Below are 12,321 nucleotides of genomic sequence, written 5' to 3' on the forward strand. Positions count from 1 at the left end.
TAACAGCAAACAGCAACGTACCTGGTAAACACATCAAGTGTTGACACTTCCTTACCCTGTGGATTTCTTTCAGGCCCCACAAAATGTGAAGTGGAGCGGTTTACAGCAACCAACTTTGGTCACTCCTATATTCCGAGCTGCCGCCGAAATGGGGACTACCGGGCAGTGCAGTGTCAAACAGAAGGGCCGTGCTGGTGTGTGGATGCCCAGGGGAAAGAGATCCATGGAACTCGGCGGCAAGGGGAGCTGCCGTCTTGTGGTGGGTTGCCTCCCAAGGGCTTTCTCTTTTGGTCCCCTCAGATCACATTTCTTTAATTGTTTCTCCAGACCCACCTCTCTAGAACCCATTAATTCAACTACCTATGGAGTGTGCCCCACAAGCCCTTCAAGATTAACATGACTGAAAACCAATTTATCATCATTAACCCTAAACATGTGTCTCATCTTGTGTCATTCCTATTTGCTTTCTTAGGGAGCTCAGGGAATATTGGGGGGCTCATAGGGTAAGAAAAAGAAAAGAGAATTGAGTTTACATGTGCCATGGGAGAAGCATGTACAATTAACTAAAGCATGGGGAGTGGGTGTCAATTCTATCTTGCAGCATGTATGAGAAGGAGGCATTTAGGAAATCTTCATGGAAGAGGTGATGTTTGATCAGAGTCTTCTAAAATGAAGAGGTTTCCTGAAGGAAGAAAGTAAGGGAAGATGTTCTCTAGATAGAGAGCAGGAGAGGCAAAATTATAAGAACATGAATAATAGATATTGATATGCTAATGGAGAGTTAATCTGCAAGAAGGATAGAGAAAAAATTGTTGGAGTCTGAGTAGCGTGGTGCTCTGGCCTTTTAGACTGGGGAGAAAGGCAGCAGTGAGACAGTGCAATCTTTCTCATCATAACGAAGCCTCTGGGGGCTTCATCCTGGAGGTCGGATGAAGATATTGAGAGATTTTAAGCTGGAGCATGCCGTGATGGGTTTTGTGTGTAAGATGGGCCACCCGGAAATTTTGGAGTAGAGTCTGAAAGGAGCATTAAACCCGAGGCAATGTGGCCAATCAGAAGGTCATTGTAACGTCCTGAAGAGAGTTGATAGGGACTATATTAGTTTCCTGGGGCTATTGCAATAAATCACCACAAACTGGATAGCTTAGAACAACAGAAACCTTTTGTCTCACAGCTCTGGAAGCCAGAAGTCCAAAAGCAAGGTGGTGGCAGGTCTGTGCTCCCTCCAAAGGCTCCAGGGAGCATCCTTTCTTGCTCTTCCTACCTGTGGTGGTTTCCAGCAATCCTTGCATTCTTTGGCTCGAGGCAGCACATAACTCCATTGTCATATGGCTGTCTTTCTCTATGTCTGTCTCTGTATCTTCTTCTTTTTCAAAAAGAGCACCAGTTGTGTTCGATTAAGGGCTCTCCTAATCCAGTATGACCCCATTTTAACTAACTACATGTACAATGACCCTTTTGCCAAATAAGGCCATAGTCTGAAGATCTTCGAAGAACATAAATTGTGGGGGATGCTATCTCACTCAGTATGGGAACCAATTCTGAAGTAGGAGCAGTGAGCGGGGCAGAAGGGTGTAGGCTTGAGAACTATCACCAGGCATTTCATTAAGACCCCATTCCATCTTTCCAGTGAGACTTGGAAGGATGTTAGTGATGAGGGCTTGGGAGGATCCAGGAGCATTCACAGGCTTCCAGTTTGGGTGAGCTAGGTACATTCTGAAAGATTTGAAACAGTGAAGGAGGAACACAAGTCTTTTTATAGTTTCAAAATAGGTACGTATCAGCACTCATTCAATAATTCCTGTTAAGTCATTTAATTTTTTCTGCTTAACATCTTGAATATTCTGCACAGTGTTTGGTAGTGTTTTGCCTACTAAGCATAAAGATGTCAAAAAGAAAATGTTGAGGCCCTGTCTTCAAGGCATTTACAATCACATTTTGGCTCTATTAACACCCAGCGAATGCTATGCCCTCCGACTTCCAGGTGGAAATGAAGAACTATGACTTTCCCAATTGAATTCAATGGCTCTATCAAATGCATGAATGGGTCGTATAATTTTACTTTTTCTCTCTGGCATATCAGTTCTGTTTCTGTGGAAATAAAGGTCCCATGGAAACAATATCTGAATTTCTTTGCCTTGGTAACACTACATAAACACATGGATGGGAGGGATAAGCTCTTAATTTGGAAAGCAAATAAGAAAAGCCATGAGCATTATTTCTTCCACACCTTCCTGTGATATCCATTCAAGGCAGCCATGGCCTTGCTTAGGGCTGGGTTATGTGGTCTGATGTTGCCAGTCTTTATTTTTTTTTTTTCCTCCCCCTCTCACCACATGTTCCAGTTCTTTCTCTGTTGCCTGGTTACAAAGGGAAATTGGCTGACTTCCTTATTGGCATCCCTGTGAATCAAGAAGAAAAATTATTTTAAAAAGTTGGGGGTGGGGTAGGTCCTCTAAGATTTTTGGTTTTATGAAGAAAAACAGAGCTTACTTATTTCCACCTGTGTGACTGAGACAGCCACTTGGCATTCAAATTTTACATTTTTTTCCTTAATGTGATTACAATCATGTTTAGGTAGACTGACTTAACCATGCATGGAGTTGACTGAGTTAATCAATGTTTAATTAGTAATTTCAAGGGAAGGTCAAGAAGCCCAGAAGAATATGCCTAAATGTGTCTGCTGGGTGGGCATTTATTGTATTATTTTATAGGAAATATTATACTTCCTGTATTATGTTACATATTACAATATAGGAAAATATTTCATATTATAGGAAATACTAATAATACTTAAGGTATGGCCGTTGTCCTCAAAGAGACTATAAGTCAATTAGCCTGGACAAGACTACCTACAAGGAGAAATTAGACACCACAAAAAAAGCGTAGAGTGAAGGAAAGTCCTTTAAGAATTCTAACAACAGAATGCTGGAAAACAAATAGGAATCTGATGGTCTACTAGTTTCCTAGGGCTGCTGTAAATCACCACAAGCTAGATGGCTTAAAACAACAGACATGTAATCTCATAGCTCTGGAAGCCAGAAGTCTGAAATCAAGGTACTGGCAGGGTCATGCTCCCTCCGGAGGCCCTGGGGAGAATCCTTCCTTGCCCCTTCTAGCTCCTGGTGGTTGCTGGCACTACTTGCTATTCTTTGGCTTGTGGCCGCACTGCCTCAGTCTGTGCCTCTGTCCTCACATGGCCATCTTTTCTGTGTGTCTTTCTGTGTTTTCACTTAGTCTTTCTGTAAGGACACTGGTTATTGGATTTAGGGCCTACTCTAATGCAGTGTGACACCATCTTAACTTGATGACATCTGCAAAGAACCTATTTCTAAGTAAGGCCACATTTTGAGTTTCTAAGTAGACACAAATTTGGGGGTGGGAGAGTGCAGGGTGGGGGAGAAGTATTCAACCCAGTACATTTGCTGAATGTAGTCAGATTTTCAGGAAACAGGCCAGTTTCTATGATACTTGCTTCAGAAGGGGATCAGTCTCTAGTAAATTCTGCGAGAGTGGTCATGTCAACTGGAATAGCCAATCCCCCAAAACGGCCCCCACAGAGGCAGCTCAGAGGGAAAGGAAAAAATTCAAAAAGTACTGAGAAGAAAGTGATCCAAAAGGTGTCCTCTGCTGGATTGTTTGGCATCTTACAACCAGAAAGATCTGGTGGGTTTTCTGAAGATTGCTTGTGATGTTCAAACCATTTCTCTCCTTTTGCTTTGTCTTATGCAGCTGAAGACCAATCCTGTGCCTCAGAAAGGCAGCAGGCCTTGTCCAGACTCTACTTTGGAGCCTCACGCTACTTTAGCCAACATGACCTGTTCTCCTATCTTAATGAAAGGCGGGTCTCTAGGAGAATAGCCACATTTGCCATGTCCTGCCCACCCACGATCAAGGAGCTCTTTGTTGACTCTGGGCTCCTGCACCCAGTGGTGGAAGGGCAGGACCAACAGCTTCCTGCCTCAGAAAGCCTCCTCAGAGAAGCCATCCGAGCAATTTTTCCCTCCCGAGAGCTGGCTCGTCTGGCCCTTCAGTTTACCACCAACCCAAAGCGACTCCAGCAAAACCTCTTTGGAGGGAAATTTTTGGTGAATGTTGGACAGTTTAACTTGTCTGGAGCCATTGGCACAAGAGGCACATTTAACTTTAGTCATTATTTCCAGCAACTTGGTCTCCCAGGCTTCCAAAACAGAGGGAGACTAGAAGATCCAGAAAAGGTGCTCTCTGTGGGATTGGATTCAAATCCTACCACGGAAACTCCCGAAGCCTCTAAGAAGGATGTTGCTACGAATAAGCCAATTATGAGCAGCTTTGGCTTTGAAATCAACTTACAAGAGAACCAAAATGCTCTACAATTCCTTGCTTCTCTCCTGGAGCTTCCAGAATTTCTTCTTTTCCTGCAGCATGCTATTTCTGTGCCAGAAGATATAGCAAGGGATTTAGGTGATGTGATGGAAATGGTTCTCAGTTCCCAGGCCTGTGAGCAGACACCTGGAAAGCTTTTTGTCCCGTCATGCACAGTGGAAGGAAGCTATGAGCATGTCCAGTGCTTTGCTGAAGAGTGCTGGTGTGTGGATTCCCGGGGCAAAGAACTTCCTGGCTCGAGAGTCAGAGGTGGACAACCAAGGTGCCCCACAGAGTGTGAAAAGCAAAGGTCTCGCATGCAAAGCCTCATGGGTAGCCAGCCTGCTGGGTCCAGCTGGTTTGTCCCTTCCTGTACTAGTGAGGGACGTTTCCTACCAGTCCAGTGCTTCAACTCAGAGTGCTACTGTGTTGACGCTGAGGGTCAGGCTATTCCTGGAACTCAAAGCAAAATTGGCGAACCCAAGCAATGTAAGTCTGTTGGGTATTCAATCTGTAGACATTCTGAGTCTCTCTAGGCCTTGCCCCAATGCATTACAGAAAAAGAATCCACTCATGGCTAAAGCACAGACTTCAGTTAATGGCGAAATTAGCTGCTTAAATTAAAAATTATCCAGAAAAGCCTGGATACTGTTAACCATTCTAATGCACGAACAGGGAGATTTGTGTGGGCCTTGTAGAACTGCCACATACATTTCTGTAGTGCTGGTCAACAGATGGTTTCAATGGTGCTGATTTAGTCATGTGGTATTCTCTGTCTAGATGTTATTTACAAATCTAGGGTTGACAGGATTGGAGTTCTATGGCTGTAGAAGGTTTTAGATGGAGTTTGGATAGTTAAGTAGTTTCATCATGGTCTTTCTGGCTTATCACATTTTTTAAACTGAAGTACCTGTTTACTGTTCCTCCCCAGGCCCCACACCTTGTCAGTTACAGGCTGAGCAAGCATTTCTTGGGACAGTGCAGACTCTGCTCTTGAATGGCAGCACAGCACCTGCCCTCTCCAGCATCTACATCCCCCAATGCAGTGCCAACGGGCCGTGGAGACGGGTGCAATGTGATGGGCCCCCCGAGCAGGTCTTCGAGTGGTACGAACGATGGGGGGCTCAGAGCAAGGATGGCCAGGAGCTGAGCCCTGCCGAGCTGCTAATGAAGATCATGAACTACAGAGAAGTAGCTTCTGGAAACTTCCGTCTTTTTATTCAAAGTCTATATGAGGCTGGCCAACAAGGCATTTTCCCGGTGCTGGCTCAATACCCTTCTCCCCAAGATGTCCCACAGGCAGTGCTGGAAGGAGGCCTGACTCAGCCTGGAGGGAACGTCCTCCTGGAGCCCTACCTCTTTTGGCAGATCCTAAATGGCCAGCTCACCCGATACCCAGGGCCCTACTCAGACTTCAGCACTCCTCTGGCACACTTTGACCTTCGGAGCTGCTGGTGTGTGGATGAGGCTGGGCAAGAGCTGGGAGGAACGCGGGCTGAGCCAAGCAAGGTCCCAGCATGTGAGTCAACTCATGTGAAGAACTGAATGGGTGTTTCTTAGAGCAAGGATGTCTGGTGGGAGGGAATTGAGTGTCAAAGCTGGGATGGAGTTTAGAGGTGGCCAGGTACATCCCTTCAGTGTATGGCTAAGAAAACCAAGGCTCAGAGAGGGGAAGTGACTTCCACACATGTACACAGTCAGGTGTTGGCAAGATTAATAGAGTACATTTAAAATTTTTCATATAATTGATTATTTAACTCATTGCCTTAGATTTTCACTGGATGTCTTCTGTGTATGAAGCATTGTCTTAGAGCCAGTGAATGCTATAAAAGTGAATATGACCTGGTCCTTGTCCTCGTATGGTTAATGCTTTAATAATCTCTCACACGTTAGGTGCGCCTTTTGATTAATCAACAAGGATAATGGCCATCCTGCTACTTGCATAGAACACTGCCAGGTGCTCAGGACCTCAGGAAAAGTGACACTTAAAGTGCCTTTGATTTACTCTGAGAGATTTAATTAAGGGACTAATTGAAGAGCCACTGATAGAGGTCTGTAAAGGCAGCTTAGTGGTGGGCAGACTTATAGGAAAGTTGTGGAATATGAGGTATAAACAGAATGACCTGAATCTGCATCTTAAATTGAAATGCCTTATTCCCAAGTAGCCGTGCCAGAGGTTGGAAAGAACAAGAAGGCAGATTCAACACTGTTGTTATCAAATCAGAATCTCTCTATCCAGCAGTTGCAAGTATAGGAATATTATGGCTGTTCAATTTCGGTGAAATCTCTTAATTTATTCTTTACAATGTTTAACATTGTCTGGACCATTCTGGATATATTCAAACTATTTTGATATTAGCCAAACTTTAGGCTTTAGCAGCAACTGGATTTTTAGAATGTTAGGTGAATGACCACGTGATGAGGACAGTAATACCCTTTGCATTTTGAACGGCCTAGAGACAACACGACTGGGATTCTGCATTAAAGTGTCAAGTTCTAGCAACAGAACCCTCAAAGTCAGCACATGATGTTGGTGTGACTGTTATATAAGAAGTCTTAGTTATTTTTGTGAGAACCGTGGAATCATCCCCCATACCAATGGCCAGTTTTCCTACATGGGATGTTCCTATAATTTTACATACTCTGAAACTAAATTTGGTCCTCTCTGCATGCAACTTTAGGGGCCTGAGTTGCTGATACCAAAAGTAACTAGTAACTTTAGTGACTAGTCTTATTCACCTTGGTCTGAATGCAGGGCACAGTGTCAGATCTAGGCTTAGAGTATATTGGCTTTTTCATTGAGTAACAGGAGGCCATGTAGAGTAGACAGCTAGGTGCACTAGATAATTCATTAGGAAGCAAATATTAGAACTTCCATCTATAATCAGTATTTTATCTCTTCCTTGTACATTTCTATTTTTGTTTTTGCACTTAGGTGTTCACAATTGAAACAGCTGAGAAAATTGTGTGTAGTATATTATAGTGGTACGTGTATATGGTTTATATATAAAGAAATACCCATACCTTGGGGGTACATATTCAAACTCTTTTGTTGATAAGGGTATGTGATTAAAATGGTTTGGTGACTATTGGTCCAGAGCCTTGATACTCAAAGTGTGATCCGGCAGCCTCAGCATCACCTTGGGAACTTGGTAGAGATTCATGATCTCAGGCCCCACGTGATGAATCAAAACCTGTGTCTCTGCAATATTCCCAGGTGAATCTAAAGCACCCGAATGCTTGAAAAGGACTGGCCTACGGACAGGGCACTAGCTGTCTGGGATCCTGGCTCTGCCATCTACCACTGTGAGCTAGAGGAGGGAAACTCCTCTGAATCCTGGTTTCATCTGTAAAATCTGAGTTATAATAAATAACTACCTTAAAGGGTAGCTGTGAGGTTTCTAAAGGAGGATAGATGTAAGTGCCAGGCCTGGTACACAGGAAGCACTTAATAAGTGATAGCAGGAGTAATTCAATTGATAATAATGAAGGGACTAGTAACCTCCTACAAGCATGCGGGGGTGACGGCTCAGGCCTTTATGAGACCACGTTGCTGTCTCTGGCCTGTTTGCAGTACTGCTTTCTTCATTTCACATGCATTTAAGCACTGTGTGCACTGTGCTGTGTGATGGGGAGACAGTCATGAAAAGAGTGGTGGCTGCCCTGAGATGCTCAGAGATCTGTGGGGGAAATCGACATGGTGTCAGGTAAATAGCAAAAAGGACAGTGGTGGAAGGGAAGTACACATACCAAAAATGCAATGGACGATGCCCAGACAGCCGTGCTCGCAGCCGACTGCCAACTTCTGTAATGAAGCTTGAGGGGTGTTTGTTCAGCATAAAGGCGTAGCGGATCCTTCCTAAATAGCATGAGCCAAGTAGAGAAGCTGTAAGGGAGTCTATTTCATTGGGGGTGGTAGGAAGCAAGGGACTTAGGAGAAGAGGTGGAAGGTAAATTGGGGTCAGATTTTCAAAGATCTTATGAGCCCAGTTAAGGAATTCCCACTTTATCCTGGAAGAGATGTACAGTGAGCAGAAGTTTTTAAATGTGAGTTTTGTTTTAGAGATTCCAAATTCCTGGGATTAATAGAATAGATTATTCGATCAATAATAACCATTTGAACAAGAAAAAAGTCTTCAGATTCTAGAGGTAGGAGGTTTCTGATGATCTCATGCTCACAAAAGAATCCGCCCAAACACCCTCAGTGTTGATTTCACAATGTATTTGAAATAAATATGGTGAGAGTGGCTTTTGCTAGTAGTGACAATTAAAAAGACAGCATGTGCCAGACTCTGTGCCAAGAACTTCAGCCGCAGCACCTCATAGAATCATTACCAAAGCCCATGGAGTGCTGCCCCGATTTTCCTCATTGCACACATCAGAAGACTGAAGCTCGGAGCAGTTAGGTACTTTATCCACAGTTACACAGCTAAGACATAACCAAACAGTGGAACCCAGGGGGTTCTGAGAACCATGCTCTTTCCTCTTCACAAGAAAACTGTCTAACGTACAGTGCCTCCCTTCAGCTTTTGATATCTATCTATCCACCCATCCACCCATCCACTCACCCATCCATCCATCCACCCATCCACCCACCCACCCAACCATCCACCCATCCATCCATCCATCCATCCATCCACCCATCCATCCATCCACCCATCCACCCATCCATCCACCCATCCACCCATCCACCCACCCATCCATCCATCCATCCATCCATCCATCCATCCACCCATCCATCCATCCACCCATCCATCCACCCATCCACCCACCCATCCACCCATCCACCCACCCAACCACCCATCCACCCATCCACCCATCCACCCATCCACCCATCCATCCATCCACCCACCCACCCATCCATCCATCTATCCATCCATCCATCCATCCATCCATCCATCCATCCATCCATCCATCCATCCATCCATCCATCATCTGCCCATCCTATCATTAGAGACAGCTGGTCAAGATCACTGTTCCTAGATTGGAATTCTGAATCAACTACTTGCTAGCTGGGAGCTTGTTTAAGTTATATGAGTTCTTCATGCCTCAGTTTTTCATTTGTAATATGGGGATAAGAATATACTATTGGGCTGTTGCATAGATTTAATTAGATTTTCTGTGCCAATGGGTTTACTATGTTTCCTGCCATGGAGTAAGCATTTAGTCTTATGTAGTAGGTTGTCCACAAATGTTGAGTAAATTAAATTGTGAAGGCAAAACAGAAAGAATATTCCAGGTTGTGGAAAGAGCTGATGAGAAGGAAATAGCTGAGGCAGAAGTGTGTGTGGTGTGTGTGGGAGGGGTGATGTGTGTGTGTAGGAGTATGGTGGAGTGTGTGTGGAGTGTGTGTGGTGTGTCTGCATGGTGTGTATGGTGTGTGTATGTGTGTGGTGTACATGCAAGTGTATGGTGGGGTGTGTGTGGTGTGAGTGTATGGTGTGTGTGTGGTATGTGTGTGTGTATGTGGTGGTGGTGTGTGTGTATAGGTATGGTGGGGTGTGTGTGGTTTATGTGTACAGTGGGTGTGGGGGTGTGTGTATGTGTATGGTGGGAAGTGGTGTGTGTATGCATACAGTGGGGTATGGGGTGTGTGTATATGTATGGTTATGTGTGTATGTGTATGGTGGGATGTGGTATGTGTACGCATACAGTGGTGTGTGGTGTGTGTGCATGTTTATAGTGGTGTGTGTATGTATATGGTAGTGTGTGTGGTGTATGTGTGTATACAGTGGAGTGTGGTGTGTGTGTATATGTATGGTGGGGTATGTGGTACATGTGTACATGTATGTTGGGGTGTAAGTTGTGTACGTGTATGGTGGGGTGTAGTGTGTGTGTACACATACAGTGTAGTATGTGTGTGTATGTGTATGGTGGTGTGTGTGGTGTGTGTACACATACACTGGGGTGTGTGTGTACCTGTACAGTGGGGTGTGGTGTGTGTGTGTACACATACACTGGAGTGTGTGTGTGTATGTGTACAGTGGTGTGTGTGGCGTGTGTCTGTGTATGGTGGGGTGTGTGGGTGTGTGTATGCATACACTGGGGTGTGTGTGTGTATGTGTACAGTGGTGTGTGTGCATGCACTGGGGTGTGGCATGTGTACATGTACAGTGGTGTGTGTCATGTGTGCACACATGCACTTCATCGCACGTCAGCAGTCCTGGGCGTGGGGTGCTGAGCGACAGTCCATGGTGTTGCTGCCCTGCTAGGTCCCGGCTCCTGTGAGGAAGTGAAGCTTCGCACCCTGCGGTTTATTCAGGAAGTGGAAGTGGAAGCTCAAGCGGAAGCGGTGGCCTCTGCTTCCAGCAGGTCCCTGTTCCCGCCAGCCCAGCGCTTCCTGCAAGGCGGTGACGACGCGGCCTGGGCCAGTGAGTGTCACGCCCTTCACATGTCGGGTCTCTGGGGAAGCAAGCACTCACGTCACTCTCCCCTCGGTCACCTTTAGGACTGTGCTGCCTTGGTTTCCCCGGGCGGGCTGATCCCTGGGAAGGAAAAGGGGAAGCGGTCTGTGACGGGCCTGCTCGTCACAGTGCTAGGGACCCCGCCCCACAAGCTCTGCAGCCCTCACGCTCCCTCGGTTTCCGGGAACACCATGGAGTGGGAAGGGCGAGACCCTCATTACTGGGGAGCTGCGACACGGGCGGTCTCACCCATCACCCAGTCCCGAGAGGAACTCCACAAGGCACAAGTATTGTCACCGGGCCCACTCCTGCTGCCTGCCCTGAACACAAGCCCGAGCTTGGTTTGCCAAAATCTGTTACCCCAGGGTGTTCACCTCCTGGCTCAGGCTTGTAAAAATCTTGTTAGTGAACCCAAGTCCAGCTTCCTGATCCAACCAAAACCAAACAACTCAAAAGTCAAATGTGGGTGAGAATGGACGTCAGCTTTCATTCAGGAACACCGGTGACCTGAAGAGGATGCTGGGCTAACCCACCTCTCTGGTAAACCTGAAGGAGAGTGGCCAGGTGAAGCCCATTTGAAAGGCTCAAATGTGCAGAGGGGGTTTAAAGAGGGGGCTGAGGGAATGGAACATGGGAAGTGAGAAGCAGGAGGGAGGGGACATGAGCTGGCGGGGCTCCGTGCAGGGAGCCAGGTGCAAGGTCTCACCAAGGCTCCGTTTGGCTTCTGTTGCCAACCTTGCTATTATCTTAGGGTCCTGCTGGAGGGGTGGAATCAGCAGAGCTGTACTGATGTCTTCCTTGGTTTCTCACGGTCTGGATAGTACATGTCTTGAGGCAAGTTTGCAACCCCAGGCCGACTGCAAAACAGCTTTGCGTTTATGTAAACGTTGTCATCTTGCCCCATAACCAAGTTTCAAAATACCAAATAACATAGGGAAAGAGGGAACTCAGAGAAATGCTTGCTGAGAAAAAACAAAAAGAAATCTGTCTCCTTTTTTTTTTTTTTTTGTACAGCCAGGCAATTTTAGGTCCCAAGATGGCTTCAGTACTGCCGACTCCAACATTATCACCTGCATATGACAGAGGAATAGGTTCAGAGAGCCACAATCCAGTAGGCCATAATAACAGCTGAACACTACTTGAAACTTACCTTTGACCAGGCACTTACTGTGCTAAGTAGATGACCAGATCTTTGCATTTAATCCTCTAACAGTTCCAGGAGAACGTTGCTATAATCACTATCTGTGATGCTTTACAAATGGGGAAACTGAGTCTGGAGTTAAGCCACTTTCCCAGGTTCACCCAATTAGTAACTAGTGGAGCCAGGATAGGAAGCCCAGTGGTCTGGTCCTCCAGCCCATGCTCTTAGTGCCTCTGTGCCCTGCCCGGCTCACCCCAGGTGCTGCTGGGGTTGGTGCCCAGATCTGTCTCATCCTAGAGCTCTTGCCCTTCCTCCACCACCCCACAGCCTGTGCTGGCAGCAGGTCCAGTCCCCTCCCAGTTCCCTCACTGACCCTACACCAATTGGCAAGGACAAGTGCTTCACATGTCTCCGAGCCTTACCTGAGTTGAG

General features: G+C 46.0%; 1 protein-coding gene across 1 annotated transcript in view; it reads left to right on the top strand.

The window, feature by feature from the left end:
• TG (thyroglobulin) overlaps positions 1–12,321 on the top strand; it is a 241,191-nt gene that overhangs the window by 14,197 nt on the left and 214,673 nt on the right. The window contains exons 8-11 of the mRNA XM_063079279.1: positions 74–259; positions 3,733–4,833; positions 5,276–5,863; positions 10,557–10,715. Of these exons, the coding sequence (XP_062935349.1) occupies positions 74–259; positions 3,733–4,833; positions 5,276–5,863; positions 10,557–10,715 (2,034 nt within the window). The remainder of the gene's footprint in view (positions 1–73; positions 260–3,732; positions 4,834–5,275; positions 5,864–10,556; positions 10,716–12,321) is intronic.

Source organism: Cynocephalus volans, chromosome 15, assembly GCF_027409185.1.
Source record: "Cynocephalus volans isolate mCynVol1 chromosome 15, mCynVol1.pri, whole genome shotgun sequence".
Classification (NCBI taxonomy): Eukaryota; Metazoa; Chordata; class Mammalia; order Dermoptera; family Cynocephalidae; genus Cynocephalus; species Cynocephalus volans.